The 19,206-nt window shown below is 41.0% G+C and overlaps 1 protein-coding gene across 2 annotated transcripts in view; it reads right to left on the bottom strand.

The window, feature by feature from the left end:
* CAMKMT (calmodulin-lysine N-methyltransferase) overlaps nt 1-19,206 on the bottom strand; it is a 342,165-nt gene that overhangs the window by 45,202 nt on the left and 277,757 nt on the right. The window contains exons 4-6 of one of the 2 annotated variants that reach the window (XM_028517156.2): nt 8,069-8,129; nt 6,003-6,057; nt 4,886-4,949 (exon numbers count right to left, since the gene is read on the bottom strand). In XM_028517156.2, the coding sequence (XP_028372957.1) occupies nt 4,886-4,949; nt 6,003-6,057; nt 8,069-8,129 (180 nt within the window). Of the gene's footprint in view, nt 1-4,860; nt 4,950-6,002; nt 6,058-8,068; nt 8,130-19,206 lie in introns of both variants that reach the window. The other variant, XM_036027915.1, reaches the window with a different exon arrangement.

Here is a 19,206-nt window from a genome sequence, read left to right as displayed (position 1 = left end):
AACACTCACCAGAGTGTTCTAGCTCTTTGCAAACCAGAATTGTTTAATGGGAAAAAAATACACAGGGGTGGGCAAAAATAGGCTTATAAAGAACTCCGTGCCAAAGTATGCGTGAGTATAGCAAGTAGATTACAACGATGCGTAAATAATGAAGGTTGGCATTTTGAGTTAATAAAACTATTGTAATAATCACAACCTGCATGTCTTTTTCCATACAAACAACTATATAACCTACTTTTATTCACCTCTGTTGACACTTTGAAATCAAACACTTTGAACCTGGCTTCTAGAGCTGGTTCCGATTTTTAGTGGCTGTGTGAACTCAGATAAATTAACCTCTCCGAGTTCCACCTCAAAAATAGAAATAATCATACCTACTACAATGATGCCTACTATAAAGTCTTAACGGAGCATCACACATATGAGGAGCCTGACACATAGTAGGTGCCTAATTCATGTCAATTCATTTTATTTTTCAATAATTCAAGTAAAGGCTTTGGAGGGAATGAAGAGGCTGGTAATTATAACTAAAATGAGGTTTGGCAATTAACTCCATCTCCTTTCCATGCTACTCAGAACTAATTAAGTGAACATTTATGTAGTAGAATATGTAGTAATATCTAGAGGGAATCAAAGAACTTCTGCTGTGTAGATTTCCAGTGTCTTTCACCTACATCAAGTTCTCTAGCCAAGGCAGGGTCTGTCTCCCACAAAGACAGGGGCTTGGTCTACCTTGTCCCCTGCTGTATCTTTAGCACCTGAACTGCATCCAGTTAATACTGGTTGAATTAATTTAATTTAATTTTTTAAAGATTTTATTTATTTATAGAGAGATGGGGAAGGGAGGGAGAAAGAGAGGGAGTGAAACATCAGTGTGTGGTTGCCTCTAGCATACCCCATACTGGGGATATGGCCTGCAACCCAGGCACATGCCCTGACTGGGAATCAAACCAGTGATGCTTTGGCTCGCAGGCCTGGGCTCAATCCACCGAGCTACACCAGCCAGGGCTGAATTAGTTTTAATAAACTAAGTTATCTGTTGAGTTCTTACCCAATGTGAGGCACATGGGGTCCATTTATGACCCACTTAGTAAGGAGAAGAACTGGCATCAACATCTCAGCTGTCACTGGCACTCCAGAAAGGGGCCTGGGCACAGGACAATGGCCTGGCATTCCTGAGGTCTCACCCACCCCACAACACAGGCTGCACAGTCCACATGAAGCTTATTTTATTTATCCCTTAAATCAGGGATTCTGTTAAAATAATATTAAGCCAAAGGTATCTTCTTTAAAATGTACAGGAAATTTACCAATTTTTGAAGAATCTTACATTTCACATCATGGTCCAGACTGTGCAGACTGTGCAGAGAAGATGCTGGGGTCAGGAGCACGAGAGATGGGTCACTGAGCATTGCCACGTTCTGCAGATAACACACTCGGTGTTTGCTAAGGATGGGCCAAAACGGGGTGCTGGTGTTGGGCAAATTCTCCTTTGGGGGCTGTACTTTTATTCATTATGGTCTGGAAGAAGCTGAGCGTGAAAAACAACTGAGTATATCCTTTCTCTCCCCTATTGCTGTGCCATTGCCATCACCAGCCACAAACTTTATGGAGTAATAGTTATCTGTGGGCAAAATGTATTAAAAAGTTACCTGAACAGATGTATTCTGACATTCTGCTCCCCACCCTCTACTTTAGGAGGTCACTTTACTTGGAGAAGCCCTCCTTCCACTAAAAGGGCAGTGCCAAAGAAAAGGGAACATATTGCACACTCTTCTAGGATAAAGTTGAGAGATAGATGAACCAAATAATGTCATTTTCTAACTTGTCCTTTGTTCTGTTTGGGCATAGCTGAATTACGGCATCTGTGAGGAGAGGCAGCTCGGAGGTAGAGGCTGTGTGTGAGAGCCAGCAGTGCAGTTAGTTTAAGGACCAAGGAGAAGCCCATGGGCATCTACCCGTGAGTCTGAGAAAATATGCAGGATTTACAGCATTCACTTACACCTGAAGTCTTAATCTCTTTTTGGATATCTCTGGTGAACAACTCTCAGATCAACATCTAGCTTTCCAGGGTCCAGGTAGAAAGCTCTAGAAGACATAGCCAATCCACATAATACATTTTAGGAATAAATAAACTAACCTCACAACTGGTTGCTACAGTTCTATGATACAAAGATTCCGAATGTATTCTTTCATTGCCTCAAATGTTTAAAGAAAAACAGAAACAACAGAAGATAAAAAGGGAATATCAGGAACTGCTTTATTTTTTAAAAAAGGTAAGAATCAGAATGTTAGAAGATTAAGAGACTAGGAAGTAAGGCTCAGTTAGACTCATTAAATTCAGATGCCAAGAACAACAAAAATAATTTTTAAAGTGACGAGAATAATATACAGGCCAATACTCAGATGTGATGTGCGACTGCCAGGTCGATTTTCAATTACATTTCGCTGATGTATTCATTTGTTTCTTAATGTGCTCATCTTGCCCATTAAGAATAATTAGCAGCTTTGCTTAGAGATTTTCTGGCTTCTGGCAATGTTCACCCCCCCCCTTTTTGTTGACATCCACTTTTACTTTTTACAAAGTAATTTTTGAATAATATCCTACAACTGCTATATAATTTAGGCTTCGTAAAATTTTAAAGGAAAGATGTAAACAGTAATTTTTAAATGAGTCTGTTTCCATCTATGCGCATCAACAGTATGTGATTCAGTGAATTAGTTATTCTAACAGAAAATGGGCACACAGACAGAAACAAAAATTTCATTCATATTAACCTCACTCGTTAAAAATGCTTACGATGAACGCCAGTTGTGAGCTTTGTTAGTAAATCAAGAATATCATTAGTATTAAGACCAGGAAAAACACATAGCCGATTTTTTTAAGGCTTTATGCATGCTTTTTCTCTCTTAGTTTTAAAAAATTAGATCTAGTTACAACAGAAAAATGCCCACAAACATAGAACAACTGCATGACAAACGCTGAACTCCACCAGGAAAGTCCTGAGAGATGAAATAAAACACTACCAGTTTTGGTCTGCATCCTGAAAGGACCTACTTTATCTACATTGTAAAGTTCTTCCCCTCCCGCCCTTTGGCACCCTGCTATATTAAACCCATTGTAAAACCCAGCACAATAAAGCACTCTCAGGGCTGAGCTTCTGAGGACCAAATGTTAAAAATCCATTTTCTTGGGAGGGGGCTGTACCAATCATTTCTTTGAAAGGCCAGCAGAGTGAATACAGAATCTGAGATTTCCTCTCTGATTTCAAGAGCTGGCATGGCATCTTTGCTGTTTAAAGCAAAGGTGCATTAATTAATGACATTGGCATTGCTTCCCTCTTTGGAAGCTCTGCAGTTTAACTCAATAATAATTTTAGTACAATTAAATTTACATATTGACTACAGATGTTTCCCATAGTTTGTTAAAAGTTCTGAGGCTATTAAATAAGACACCTGCTGACTTAAGAAAAACCTCAGGTTGCTGGGCCCACTCTGAAAGTTTCTGTGGCTAAAATGACCTTCTCTGGTCCAACAATTCGGCTCCCCCCGCCTCAAAGAACACATCCACTGGGGCTGAGCCAGCATACCTGGCTTCCTCTCGCTCTGTGTGTTCCCTGACGTGCGGAGGAGGAGCACAGTGAAATGATACAGTGCACGAAATAACTCAGGATAAAAGCAGAGTGAATGAACAACATCAGCTCATCTTCAGGAATATTTTGAGAAACCTGCGACAGTCATGATTAAAATCCTGCACTTTAAAAAAGGAAGCACCTTTTGTGATCTCTTTTCCTTGTGTGAAAGGCCAAGACTGTGATTGGCTGTTTTTCCTTCCTGAATTTTTTTTAAGTCTGCCAGGCAATTAGCTGGGTGGGGCTCCACAGGGCACACGAGTGCTGCTGAGCAGTATTAGCTGCTGTGCTTCTCATACCTCCTTCTCCCGTGTGAGCAGCCTGATGGAGCTGCTGCGAATTTCATTTTCAAAAAATTACATAGCGGAGGTAGAAAAGGAAAATCAAAAAAAGCCTTTATGTAAGATGCCACACACACAAAAAAATCAGACCTGCTTTGACATTTTAGGAGTCTCAAATTCAAATAAGGAGATTACCTCCTTCACAATGTAAATGTAAGGCACACCAAAAAATCCAAAGCAAATATATCTTCCACTTTTCCTCTCAATTCCTAATGGCTGTTAACTGCCCCTGAACAAATCAGCTCGATTGCTAAAGTAGCCACAAATTATGCTTGCTTCTTCTTAAAGTACAGTTCAATTTTCATGAACTCTGTGTACATATTAGTAAAGCATAATCTAATATAATGGGGTTTGAACTGTAATAGCATGGCAGGAAAAAAAAGAGATAGCTTTTATAATCCTAAATAAAAGGAAATAATGAAAACCTGATAGCTTTTTCCAGCAGGGAGATAGAAGCAACTCCTCAGCAATTAGAGTAGGTATAATATTACGTGGCACGTAAGTAAAATATTAAACGCAAGAAATGTAATAATGAAGAGGAAGTTAATTTTTGTAAGCAGTGTCTAATACAATAAATATTAAGTAACTTATTTTATACTAGTGAATTTCAATGGAAATAAAAGAATAAGAATGCCTGGAAATTATTCTGAAACAAATGTTCATATCACCTTGAGTGGTCCACAAATCACAGGCTCCTTTAATGAAAAATGACAATAAAAGTCTACCAAAATAAAAAAAAAACTTGGTCTTACCCAATGAGTTCCATATATTTTTACTTTTTCTTAATTACTTATCATGTGTATGGGGGAACTCTTTTTAATACCCCATGCTGCCTTTCTTTATATCAATTGTTACTCAGCGGGGAAAAAGGAATGAGCACAACAAACCTGTTTTCTATCTGAATAAGGATACTTCTGATGGCCTTTTCATTCCCATCAGTTAACAGAACTTCTTTGACATCTGCAGAAATAGCAACCTGGAAAAAAAAAAGGAGCACAGCAAACAATGAGCAAATATGCTTGTCTGTGTGGAAGTGAAGACAGGAGTGACAAGCCTTCAGTATCATGCTTCCTCACCTATTTCTCTGTAACAATCTTCAATCTTTTTTCATTTTATGTCTGCATTATTTTAATCATTCAATCAAATCAGTCAATACTTTTATCATTCCATTTGCGGGAGCCTCTATCTTGCTATCATTCTGTTCGGTAATTGCATTGTGACAGCGGATGATGGTATTCTGAGAGGCTTTCATTTGTGGGCTTCTGTTTATCTAGTAGAGCCATCATACAAGGCTGTCACTCTGCCTTTCAGCTTGCTTCTGTCTGACTGCCTGATGCCCTTCATATAACTTTGCATTGCAGGCAGATGGCTTTGTGAGGGTAATTTTTTTGTGAGCTTTGACATGCTCGCACATTGGGCTGTAACCTCGACACATTGTGTAAGAGCGACAGGTTTGTCAAATGCCAATCAGTGTAACAATATGCTTTTATTTGTAGAGACATAAAAACTTGTCTAATGCACTGTGCTGCTACATAGTATCTCCTGAATACATGACTCAGAACCCAGAGAATGGGGAACGACGTTCCTGAATGGCCAATCTAATTCAAAAGAATCTAATTACTGAGCGCTCTGGATCATGTTTGTTGGTGTAATAATGCAGGCAAAACATTAGCAGCTATATCATGGTGCTCCAACTGTGATTCGCCGGGCTATTCCTGTATCTTAGCAAATAGGACTATAATCTGAAAAAAAAAAAATGCTTTCACTATGGCAAGGAAAGACCGTGCGAGGCCTGGAATGTCACGACAAGCGATATTGACTACACTGAGGTAAAATGTTTCCACTCATCGAGGCAACCATAAAATCAATATGATCCGAAAGTAAGTCAATCTAGAAGGTCTCTCAAGACCCGGCAGCTTGACCGCAGCTGATGCTGTTGACGGTTCTCTGACCCAGCAGTTGGAGGCCCTGGAACATTTTCCCTTTTGTTCCTCCCTCTGAATGGGATTGGAATTGAGAAAAGACCTACCATGAGCCCAGCCAAGCATGTCATGCCACCCCCTAGCTCACACACAGCAAGGTCCCTGAAAGAGAGAAAAGAAATGGTAGAACCCATACAAATTAGATGAAAATGGTCAGAGAGATATATATGTTACAAGAACAAATTGCCATCTGCAGTAAGAACGGCGCTACCAGGAAGTTGTAGAGACAAGACGAGGCTACCTCATGTCGTTTTGCGTTTTAAAAATAATTATGAAATAGAAAAGTCACAAAGCAGGCAAATCAGTGGGGGTTCCCTCATTAGTGTTCACTGCAACATTACCACCGCTGAGCTGAAAAATCTGAGAAGGTTCCCTTTTTTTCCCTTGTCAATGGTGCTGTCTTTTAGAACTAAACTAGCTAGAGTAGCGAAAGATAATTGTTAGGAAAGGATAACACTGTTAATCCACATTCATTCCTTCAAAAACAGTTAGACAAGTAAATGACGAATATATATGAGTGTGTATATACCTATATTATAGTCACATACACACAACACACACACACACACACACACACAAATAAATGCAATCTTGAATTAAAAAAAAATCTAAAACAAACTGAAACATTTGGGAAAGCTGACTTACCCCCCTAAAGAACAATTACACAAAGAGCATTTAGCAATTAACACTTAAATCACAATTGACCCCAACACAGCACAGTGAATAAACAATGCAGGGACATAATGTGGTTACAGCCAGCAAACCCAGGCTAAAGTAATGAGTGGGCGCTGACTTCACTGCTCCCAAGTAAAGCGGCTCAGAGTTAAAGCTGACAGTCTAATGTGGCACTCTGCACTTACCTTCCTCTTTGTGCCTAAATATCAGTCCTCAACGTGTGACATTCTCGCCCTGGCCCGCTGCTCGCTGATTGGGGCTGCAGTCAAGCTTAAGCACAGCGAGATGAGCGAATGCCAGACTTCCAGGGCAGCTCGCAGCCCAGATTCAGTACAGCCCTGTTCTTATTTTATATGCTTAGACTCTTTGGATTGTTTCTTCTTCCCAGTTTGGGAAGTTTATTACCTCACCAGAAGGGGGTGGGGGGGAAGCGGCACTAAAAGGGAGGGAGAGAAGGAAAAAGAGGGAAGGGGAGGAGAAGAAGCCAAACGAGAACATTCATAGTCCGAAATACACTTAATGAGTATTTAGTTGTTCAAGCAATTATAGACTGGTTGGTAAATACGGACCCATAGAGCTTCAAAAAATGTATATTATTGACCCAGTCTTGTAAGTACATATTGTTAAAACACACTCACCATGATCACCAACAGCTTGTCTGGAATTGTAATGTGTTATTCAGGAAGTCTATATTGGAGGACTTTTATAAAATGAGGTTTAAAATGAAAAACCTATATTTTCTGGGTCTACCAAACATCTTTAGAATTTTTAAATAAAAGGAGCCTTTTTTTCTTCCTTTTTCCTAAATCTCATCCATGGGTTTGATCTATAATGCATGCTGACAGTTGAAAACATTTATTTCCGTAGCATGAATCTGTAATTACTATATTTTATAAATCCATGTTGTTAAGTATAAAACACCTTTAAAACCAGGGGTGGGATGGCATCTTTAAATAATAGCTGTGGGGTATTTATTTATGAAAAATTCTGTAGTAACTTCCCTAGCAGAAGTTTAAAGAATATCTTCATTGTTTTTTGTTTCTTGACCTTTACCATCAGTAAGGATTGATTAGAGCTTCACTTTTGTTTCCCCCAAATCAAAGTGAAGTGAAAAGCTGTGAGTGGAAATCAAAAGTCTTTGACATAAAGCAACGAGCTTGCTGTGCAATATTAGCGCCCAAAGGCAGTTCAGATTTTTTCAGAAGCAACATGTTTCCACTGTGAACTTTTTTCCTGTCTTTCTGTTCCCTTTTTCTTCCCTCCCTCTCTCTCCCCCTCCTTCTCTCTGACCCTTCCCCCTCCCTCTTCCTTCCTTTCTTTCCTTCTTTCTTATATTTTAAATAATTTAATTTGAAGAATGCAATTATAACAATTTTTAACACACAGACACAATGCCCATAATGGGCTAAACAAGGTATCTGTAAGTGCAGCTTTGTACCTGAATACGTCGCGGTGCCTGAGGCAGTAGTAAGCCAAAACCTCTTCGGCCGGCCAGATGCCTGGAAAACACAAGGGGATAGTTTTTGTTTGTTACCGTTGTAGAAGTCTCTTCTGCACTCGTTCTCTGCAGTCATTCTTTCAAGAAATAGCTTTAAAAAATAATGTTCAGTATAAGCCATTTCAACGTGAGTCAAATTTAACATGATTATTACGAGTAATGTATCACATGAGTTTCTTTTGTTGCTGATTTTTTAATGCTGAGATGGATAACCCGGGAAAATAGTACAATATTCTAAATAAATCTTACCAAATTTCAGCCACAACAAAACAGCAAATACAATAACAGCCGAACTACCGATATCAAAAGTTACAGTTTAATGGTATTTCAGGTAGATCTTAGGGAAGCACACAGGAGCCTTCTCTGCAGCCAGTTCATAAGCACCAGTCGAGCCCTGCTGTACGCGCAACCCATGTTAAGCAAAAATAAATGGGAAGTCACCTACAGGAGCAAATAAAACCGCTGAGGTCATTATACGTTTTTGTTTGATTCCATACAACTTTTTAAAATATGCACAGTTTTTCCTTTTCTTTAATTAATAAAAATCAAACTAGAATGTAAAATTAAGAAATTTAAATTTCACCAGCTCTGGTATATCTTTCAATTTAACCATGACCCTGCCCTCTAAACTCCACGGAGGGGCATTTTCTAAAACCATCACCTGTGAATCATTTATTTAGGAGACTGAAATAGTCTTCCTGAAGGAATATGAACCCGCTGACAGAGGAGACCAGCACGTTAGGAAATGACAGTTCCTATTGGTTGTCACGTGATGGTAGGGTTACGAGCGCTTTTAATTTTTCTTTACTCTTTTTGCATTTCCCTAAATTTTTCGATAAATATGTATCATTCTTACAATCAGACTGAAAGACAGCCTTATAAAGACTAGGATTTCCCCGTGGTGAGACTGCAGGCTCAGGCCGGCCCGGACACCCCGCACGGCCCGCGGCTGCGCAGGCCGGCCAGTCCTGGGGAGGGGCAGGGAAGGCTCGCTGTCTCAGCTCTCCGCACGCTTCTGATAGGTCTTGATGCAAAACCGAACCACCTAAAAACACAGTTAAAAAAAAACAAAAACCCAGATGCATCTCTATCTTTGAGGAATAAGAAATCCAAACATTGCAGGAAAAAGAATGTAAAAACAAAAGGTAAAATCTTAAAAGAATCAGTGGGCAAATATTCTGGACGGCAAAGAGATGTGCTGGGTATTTGACTCCACGGAGCATGTGCTGCAGGAAAGCGCGGTCAGGCGCACTCACTAGCTCAGCAACCATGACCTTTCCGGTGGAAATGACATGTGGGGAAGAAACAATGTAAACAAACAAAAAGTGGTTGGAGTCATATTTAGGAATAAAGCCAGAGAGGCTGTGGCATGTAGCCGCTAGGATCATAGGCACTCTGGAAGCAGGCTCACTGGGCTCCATCCCTGCTCTGCCTTTCCTGGCTGAGTGACTTTGGGTAGGTTACTTAACCTCTCTGTGCTTCTACAGGTTCCTCCTCTACAAAGTAACATAATTGTGGTTTCAACTTCACAGGACTTTTCTGTGAGGATTAAATGAGTAAAATACATGAAATGTATTTAGAACAGTTCCTAACTCATAACAAGCTCAAAGGAAATTCATCATTTTTAATGTTATTCTCCTGCACAGGGGGAGAGAGGACTGGAAGAGAGAATATGTGAACCCAAAACAATTGTCCCAACAACTAGAACAGATGAACCTTTGACCTACCCATGAGCTTTGGCACATCCCCCAAGTTCCAATACCTGGCACACTTCCACATAAAAATAACTCTATAAAGGCTGAAGGTCACAAAATTCTCTGAAGAGCAAGCCCAGGACAGTGCCCATACCAGGTGGATATAATCACCACAACAATGAATTTCTTTATACCTTTAGTAGATGGGTTTGAGGTTTAAAAAATAATGACAGGGTATTATGGAATACCCTAATTTACCCTAGGGTAAATAATGAAGGGTATTTAACTAAAATTCAAGCCTAGGTTAAGCACAAAATGTGACTTCTCAAACACATAGTCTTTTAAAATAGTTTTATAATTTTCTCAAAAAAAATACAGAGATTGGTTTTAAATAAGTTAAATACAAAAAAAATGCAAAGTACAAAGTTAAAAAATGACCTAAAATTCCACCACTAGTATATAATCACTATTAACATTTTGGACACCATTTCAAAAAAAATCTCTCTAAGCATAAAGACACTATACACAGATGGGGTTTTATTAGGCAGGTATCCAATGATCGGATTTTGCCCCTATCAATATGTGATAGATAGATCTCAATGGCAATAAAACTATACTATACCTCTATTACTATGTTTAATGACTGCACAGATAATTTATGTCTCCATAGTCATTTCTTTCACCAGTTTCCTCTTGTCAGACATTTAAGTTAGTTTCCAAGTTTTTTAGTATTGTGAGGTTATGAATGGTCATACAATGAAGACCACCTACCCTCTCCCCACCAAATGATTTTTCTCCTTTGGTCAAATATCCAGAAATGGGAAATCTAGTCAAAGGTTAAGTACATTTCCCATTCTGACATATCAAACTGTCCTTCAAAAATGTTTACCAAACTGCACCCCTAATATGAGCATTTATTTGCCGAGATAGGGCTTTGACAACTTATTTTTTCTACCATGTTGTATTTTAAAATTTGTCTCAGTGCAAATCAAAACTACAATGAGATACCACTTCACACCCTCTTAGATGGCTATAATAAAAAAAAAAGTCAGGAAACAAATGTTGATGAGGATGTCGAGAGATTATATACAATGGTGCAGCTACTTGGGAAAACAATCTAGCAGTTCATCAAAAAGTTAAGTGTAGAATTACCATATAATTTCACTCCTCAGCTTATACCCAGGACAGAAAAAAACATCCACACAAAAACTGGCACACAAGTATTCATGGCAACATTATTCACAATAGTCAAAAAGTGGAAACAACCCAAATGCCCATCGACTCATGAATGGATAAACAAAACACGTTATGTCCATGACAAGGAGTATTATGTGGCAATAAAAAGAAATAAAGTACTGAGTCATGCTATAACATGGGTGGAACATGAAAATATTACGCTAAGTGAAAGAAGCCAGGCACGAAAGACCCTGTGGTGTGTGTTTCCCCCTACATGACACATCCAGGGCAGGCAGATCCATAGAGACGGAGCACAGGCTGGTGGTTGTCTGGGGCTGGGCTGGCTAAGAGTAAATAAGGACTGACCGCCACTGGATACAGGTTTCTTTTAGAGGTGATGACATATTCTGAGACCGACGGTGGGGACGGCTGCACAGCCTGTGAATGTGCCCCAGACAACAGGGTGGGTGGTATGGCATGTGAATTACATTTCCACAAAGCTGTTACTTTAAACAGTGTTCTTATTCCTGTTTGTGGAAATATAATGGCCTTTTGAAAAGGGTTTTATTTTTAAATGTGTTATACATATCCAGAGTTCAGAGAGCCACTGAGCTCCCTGAGACTGGTTCAGACGAACAGTCCCCAGCCCCTCTCCCCCATTTCCTCCTTCCTCGGACACTGCTGCTTTCAACTATTTTAGCTGGTTCTTCAGGTGCTTGCTTCCACATTTCTACATAATATCTTTGTATTTTTACTTTCTGATTTTTCAGTTTTAGGTAAAATCTATGGAAGAGAAGTATTTTTCTTTTTGCTTTTATCTCCACTCCTCTCCCCGCACCACACATACCAGGCTCCTTATCCATCCATCCGCCACCATCTTCCCGGCACAGATAGATATATTATGATTTTGGTAAGATCTCTACTCATTGTCAATTTTATTCAGATCATGAAACAAAACGGTCCTGTAGTAAGCTATGATTACTTTTTCTCTCATCTATAATATTTTTTCCGCTGGCTTTTAAAATTGTCTTTTCCCCCTTCATTCTCTAAGATTGTTCTTCAGCTTCAAAATGCTATTGTCAGTTTCTCCTCTTGATACACACTCTCCTTCACACTGGGTATGCCATCAGCCTCATGGTGCGGCTGACCTGCCTGGTCCGGACTGAACACTCTATGCCTGGCGCCCAACCCACATCCTTCACTGTCATTTCAGGCTTCCCTTCGCCCTTCTCTTGTGTTGCATCTCTCGTCTTCTCTATCCTTTGTGTTCCTTTCTTGGTTTACTTCTTCATTTTACTGCAACCCATCCTGCAGTAACTTCTTCTTCTTATTTTTTTAAAGATTGTATTTATTTATTTTTAGAGAGGGGGAAGGGAAGGAGGAAGATGAAGAGAAACACCGATTGGCTGCCTCTTGCACACCCCCAACCAGGGACCTGGCCCGCAACCCAGGCATGCGCCCTGACCAGGAATTGAACAGGCAGCCTTTCAGTTTGCTGGATGATGCCCAACCCACTGAACCTCCAGTAACATCTTGAGAAACAGCGAGTGGAAGCTACATGTTTGAGAACTTGCATGATTCAGTGGGCAATTTCAATCTGAAAACTCCATGTTCTTCAGTTTTTTTAAAGTTGCATGGGAGGTCCCTTTGATTATCTGCTTACCAACATTTGTATTTGTCTCTCTTCTCTGGACCTCTTATTATTTGGATGTTGGAGCTCCTGAACTCATCCTCTAATTTTCTTAACTTTTCTTTCCTGCTTTCCATCTCACTGTTGTTTACTTTCCTGGAAATTTCCTCAACTTTACCTTCCAATCTTTTCACTGGTCTTTTCATTTATGCTATTATTGCTAAGGTTGTTCTCTGAATATTTCTCTCTTAGAGCATCTTATTCCTTCCTGTTTTATGAGTGACAACTCTTAATTATTTGAAAATATTAACTATAGTTTGTTTTTAGTTTTCTTATCTTTACATAGTCTGTTTTCTTCCTGTTGCTTTTTTCTGTCTACAGGTTTTGGTACCTGTCACATTAAAAGCTTCCCCAGATATCTGGTAATTATTTGTTGTTTGCTTAAATGTAATTGTTGGAAGATAAAAAGGCTGATTGGAGGAGAGGAGGGCTGAGTGTATTTGGGCAGGATGTGGGTGAAGAGGCTCAGCTTTCAGCCTGCATGTGTTCACCTCATTCCTCTACCCCGCGTCTGGCACCCTGTCCGACTGGAACTGTGCCTGGTGCCCCGCCATCCAAAAACTGAGTTTAACCCTCTGCAGAGATTAAACCCCCTCTTCTGTTTGGGGGACAGAAGGGGAAGTTGCCCAGTAGCCTGGAATGAGGATATAACTGCTTTCTAAACAATTTCTAACCAATTCTCCTTCCTTCAACCCCCTTCAACTCCTGTTTTTAGAATCTCCGGGTGCCACCAACTCCTGAGCCTTTCAATATCTCAGAAGTACAAACTGGGTGAGTTCTCAACTTTCCTAACTGCTGGCTCCCTCATATCTACTAAGTCGATATGACTTCTCATTCATTTGCTTCTCAGCTTCCAAATCAGGCTCTTGTATGTTTCCTTATTTTATCATCCGTGTAGATTTATGTCTTAAACACATCCTGTTACAATGGTTTAGTGACGTTTCCAGAAGGAATTAATTTTAATGCATTGTTCAATTTCCAAGCTTACCTGAAACCCAGAAATGTATGATCTCTTGAATGTAATTGTTTGTGGGATAGTTCTTGAATCTAAGACACATGATAATATTCTTATCTCTCACAGGGTGCATCTTAGCATAAATACTTCAAGCTCTGAGTGTTGGCATTTTCATACACGTTCTGGAGAACAGTGACTAGCAAGGCCTCATGGAACAGAAAGAAACTCACCAGAAAAGTGATGAAGAGAACTTCTAGGAGGATATACAAGTCAAGGACACGAACATGAGGTTTTTCCATACTAAAGATTTTCATACTCCATTAATGATGTTGTAGGGTTCTATCAATCAATTACTGGCACTTTTGCTCTGTTCCTGACGTCACCCGGTGAAGCAGAGCAGAATGGCCGAAGAGGCATTTAGAGGGGCTAAGCATTGAGTCCCCCCAAAGCCTCACAAAACATTTTCATTAATGGTTTCTTCTAGATGGTGTTTTCTAAAACACGTGTCATGAATTAAGATACTCCCATAAAAATTATTCAGAGGCAGAATTTCCTATTTCGTAGTGCTTTCTGTATAACTCCTAAGAGAAGAGGCCTCCTTGGCCCATTGGGCCTCCACAAAAGGACCAGCTAAAGCACTCCGCCTGGAAGCAGAGGAACACTGTGTCACACCTGGGTTTCCACGGTCATTTGGTTTCATTCGTTTTCCGCCCAACAAAGGGCTGGTTCCCTGCAGACGCTTCCGTCAGAACCGGGCCTGTCGGATCTGCTAGGCTTCAGAAGCCTGCAGACAGCCCACGCTAAAATCTGAAAAACTTGCTGTCTACGTAGCAATAATGAGGGGGGAACTTGGTGATATGAGCTAGTTCATGCATGTGACCACTTTTCTGTTGTTTGTGAAATAGTTCAGAATGATTTTAAATGCCAAGTTCTGTGTTTAATCTGGAAACAAACAACACATTCGTTACGAACCTGACCTAAAGTCTGAACAAATCCTAAAATTAACTAATATTAGACAACTTGATATCTGTTAAACCTCCTGTTGGGAATACAGAAAGGGAATTTACATATAGAATTAGGTAACTTCGTATCTAATGAAGTTAGATATTTAGAGAAAGGCATCTCTAGCTAAGCATGGGTCCTTCTAGATCACTTTCATCTGAGAGCCTTCTGTTTGCCCACACTTCATTTCCGAGGGGCCCCGGGACCCCGACAGCCAGCCTCCAACAAGTGGCGCTGCGGACTCCCCCTCTCACTCCAACCCTTGTATTGGCCCCACGATGACAACACATCCCGCTCTCACAGTGGAGGGACGTGCTTTCTGTGATCAGCTAACATCCACCCAAAACAGCTTCTTCCTTCACCTTCCTCAAAGTCAATGATCACGCCGATCCTGCAGCTGTCAGAGGTAAGGCCTCTCGCAAACCTGAGAGTCAAATGGAGAGGCCAACACACACCCCCAGTGAAGCTGCAGATTCTTCTGGAAGAAGAAATGCACTGGCGGATGTTACTAAAATGCAAAGCTGCTTGTGCTGGAGTGGGTAGGTAAGCCTGCCAGACTGTTTTTAGTGTTCACACTCTGTCTCCTTTTTCTTAAACCTTTCTGCTTTGTCATTGGTAGTACAGCCCAGAATGGAAATCCATAAGAGAACTACAGAATGCTCCATACACTTTTATTGGGCACCTACTATGTTCCAGGCCCTGGGGATCGCTAGCGTGGTAACTAGAGCTCTGGCCTAGTAGGAAAGGAGACGTGAAATAAATAATTACACAACTAACATGCCCAATGACTATTGTAATAAGTGCCATGGGGGAAAACTCCATGGTACCTCTGAGAATGTATCATGGGGGTCCTGACCTGGTCAGCGGGGAGGTTGGAAGAAGTCCACAAGGGAACTCATTCCTGCAGAAATGAAGGTAAGCTGAGACCCAGAGGATGAAGAGCCAAGTAGAAGAGAAAAAGGGGGCCGGGGTAGAGGGAATGGCTCTTAGAGGGAGAGCCTCATGAATTAAAACTTTGAAGAGAAGAGCTTGATTTCTAGGAATGGAAATAGGGTCCGTGGGGTTGTAGAATAAATGAGAAAGGGAAAGAGAGAGTAGTTAGCGGCCAGATCCCACAAGCTCAAAGGCCACGCTAAGAATCTGAATTTGCACCTTAAAATAAATGACACAGTTTAGGCAACTGAGTGGTATGGTCAGATTTACATTTTAGAAGATAAGCCTGGCTACTGTAGAGAGTATAGATGGAAAGGGGGCAAAAGCAGGCAGGCAGGGGAAATTAAGTAGAAGGCTACTACAATTACAGAGGTGTTGATGGTGGCTTGGGTGACGGTTACAGGATGTGAAGCAAAGTGAAAAGATCTGAGCCATATTTAGAAGGTACACTGACAAAACTTAATAGTTAATTAGACGAAGGGGGTGGTAAGAGAGAAGGAAGTGTCAAGTATGACTTAGGTGTATGGCACGAATAAGTGGGTGGATGATGCACATCAAAAGCATATAGGATTTTTCTTCAGTTTTATAGGAACTGGGGAGGCTGAATTCATGGTGAAAAAAAAAACACTAACAGGGGGGTTATAAGCTCCGAGTCTGCTCTGCCACTAACAATCAGGGTGATATTGGGAAATCATTTAGCCTGTCTGAGCTTCTGAACCCTCATCTGCAAAACAGTAGGTTTGGATTAGATGATATCTAGGAAGACTTCAGGCTATAAAAAGCTATAATAGAGAACCAGATCTCATGCTCTGGAGTTAGACACAGAGTTCAGCTTGAATATTGGCTCTTCAGGTTGCATGACCTTGAACAAACTACTTAAACTTTTTCTGCCTCATTTATTAATCCACTCATTCATTCACTCATTCAACATATAATTATTGGTACCAAAGCCTGTTCTAGAAGCTAAGAATATAGACGTGAATAACACATAACTCTTGCCCAAACTTCAATAGGGGCAACAGGGAGTCATGTAGATAATTTCAGATAGTAATGAATGTTGCAAAGAAAATAAAACACTCATTAAATGGAGAATAACTGGGGGCTGGGGGGACGTGCTACTTTAGCCAGCATTGTTGGGTATTCTCAGTTCCTTTATTTGTTAAGTGTGAGCAAAAAAACCCCACCTAATCATAGTGCTGTTAGGATGATCAAATGAGCTTATAGGGCATTTAGAACAATGCCTAGCAAATAATAAAGCTGTTCTTTTTTTAATATTAGCTATTGACGCCACTGCTATTGCCATTGTTACTATTTTCGACACATTTTTTTCCCCGAGGAAATTTTATTGATCATGATTATATTTTTATGATATTTTCGGGGAGATTATTATTTCCAACAGAATACTCACAAAATCAACCCAAAACTTAACCTTGGGAAAATCTGCCCTAGCAATGGGCACTCTGAATTCCATACACAAGGACAACACTTGTTGTATACTCACCCTCCCGATCGGGCCCGTTTACCAACGTGCGCTGGACAGTAACTTACTAAGCGTGGGCCTCCTTCTGCTTGCGGAGCCAGACCCCAGAGAAGGCGGGCACACCGCCCAGTGAAAGGGAGTGCTCACACAGCCCAGCACGGCGAGCAGGTGGAGTGGCCCTGGGATATTCTAACACTTGTCGGCTGCTGACTGCTGCCCAGGCGCTAGGAGGTGGGTGAGGAAATCAAGGCACTGAGAGGGGAGGCGGCCACCCTCTGAGTTGGGCAGGTATTTTGTCGCAGAGCTGGAATGTGAAATCAGGTCATCTGACTCGAGAGAGCAGTGACTCTTCACCTCTAGATCGCAAAGCGCACTAGACTGCAATCACAAGGGCCCGCTTAAGTCGCTTTGCCATCTCACTTCTTCTCCTGGTCCTGGAGAAGCCATCTGAAGCTACAGGACAGACAATGAGCTCATGGAAGGAGGAGAAATAAAGGGGCACAAAAATTAACCCAGGGTTTCAACAGTACATTTCTATCAGCCACAAAAGGGGTTAGTTTATGGGCATGATTTGATTATAATACATTAAAATTTCAAATTTAAACTTTAATTTGGAGACCTATGAATGTGACGGTACGGGAGAGATGGAAGGAGCCCCAGCCCCACACTGACGCTGAGGCGGGAAGGGGAAGACGGTCCCCGGAGGCCCAGCCACCAGCCTGGGGGTCAGTTTTAAAGCAGATGCCGGGAAAGCAACTAGATGCCAGATGGGAAATGGAGACAGAACAAGGAAGACGCTGCAGCACCCACCACTGAGGAAAAGGAGCGCACCGCAGCCCCAGCCGCAGCTTCAGCGGCTCCTACAGCGAACACATGAACTTGGGAGACAGCTCTGAGGCTTATTATCTTTGTGACCTTAGTAAGTCACTTAAACTCTCCTTACAACAACTCCTCATCTGGAAGTGATAATACTGTCTACTCTACAAGCATAGATGTGAGGATGAAGTGAATTAGAAGAGTGCAAAGTCAGTACAGTTAAGGTGTATCATGGTTATTGTGCCATTCTTAGCATTATGTGTGGAATGCTCACTACTCGGCAAACACTGAGCTGTGCACTTTTTGTGGAATATCTCATTTAATCATGAAAACAACCCTACAGAGTACATATTGTCACTACGGCCCGCTAAGGGGCACCCCGAGGGACAGGAAAGCATAGAGAGCTGAAATGGCGTAGCCAGGATCTCAGCCCACACACTCAAGCCTTCAGAGTGCAGGTTCTTAAGCCCTGCTGTATTGTCCCAACCCCGGCGACTGGTCCTGGAATCCAGAGAACTAGTTCCTAGTTCTCATGACGAGGTCAGTAACTAATTTGGGACTCCAGTTTCGAGAATAAAGTGGAAGGGTGGAATTAATTTCTGAGGTCTCTTTCAACTCTAAATCCAATGACTATAGATGATTATATCTGCATTTCCAAACAAAAGTTATACAGTTGTCAGTGGGCTGTGGCCCGTGACATTTTAAATACTTTTTTAAACTGTCACCTAAGGATATGTTTATTGATTTGAGAGAGAAAGAGAGAAGGAGGGGGGAGAGAGAGAGAGAGAGAGAGAGAGAGAGAGGTTTATATGTTTATGTGAGAGAGAAACACCAACCAGTTGCTTCCTGTACACACCCTAACCACGGATCGAACCCACAGCCTAGGCGTGTGCCCTGACCGAGGATCAAACACACAACTTTTGGCGCATGGGACCAGGCTCCAACCAACTGAGCCACCCAGCCAGCGCTAGCTCATGACATTTTAAAGAAAATCAGGTTGGTTAAAAAAATGTTATTTGTACTATAATCTCAAATTTAAATCCTTACCAGGAAATGTTTTAGATAGTATTCAAAACAGTCTTAGAGAAGGCAAGTCTTCACGTCTATCTTAATTGAATTAGAACTGCCTTTGTTAATTAAGTCTCACAGCTTCAGAAAAGAGCTGCGCTACATCTACATATTCAAGTCGTGATAGCTTTTTATTTAGTTAATCTAGCATATTAATAACAGACAACTTCCTCAAATACAATTTTCCCTCCTAACACTGAGCACATTTCTCAGCTACATGCGGTATTTTTTTCCCCAAACATATTTTCTCCTCTTCAGGGCAAC

This window comes from Phyllostomus discolor, chromosome 6 (genome assembly GCF_004126475.2).
Source record: "Phyllostomus discolor isolate MPI-MPIP mPhyDis1 chromosome 6, mPhyDis1.pri.v3, whole genome shotgun sequence".
In the NCBI taxonomy this organism is placed as follows: domain Eukaryota; kingdom Metazoa; phylum Chordata; class Mammalia; order Chiroptera; family Phyllostomidae; genus Phyllostomus; species Phyllostomus discolor.
This window is presented reverse-complemented; position numbering and strand designations above follow the sequence as displayed.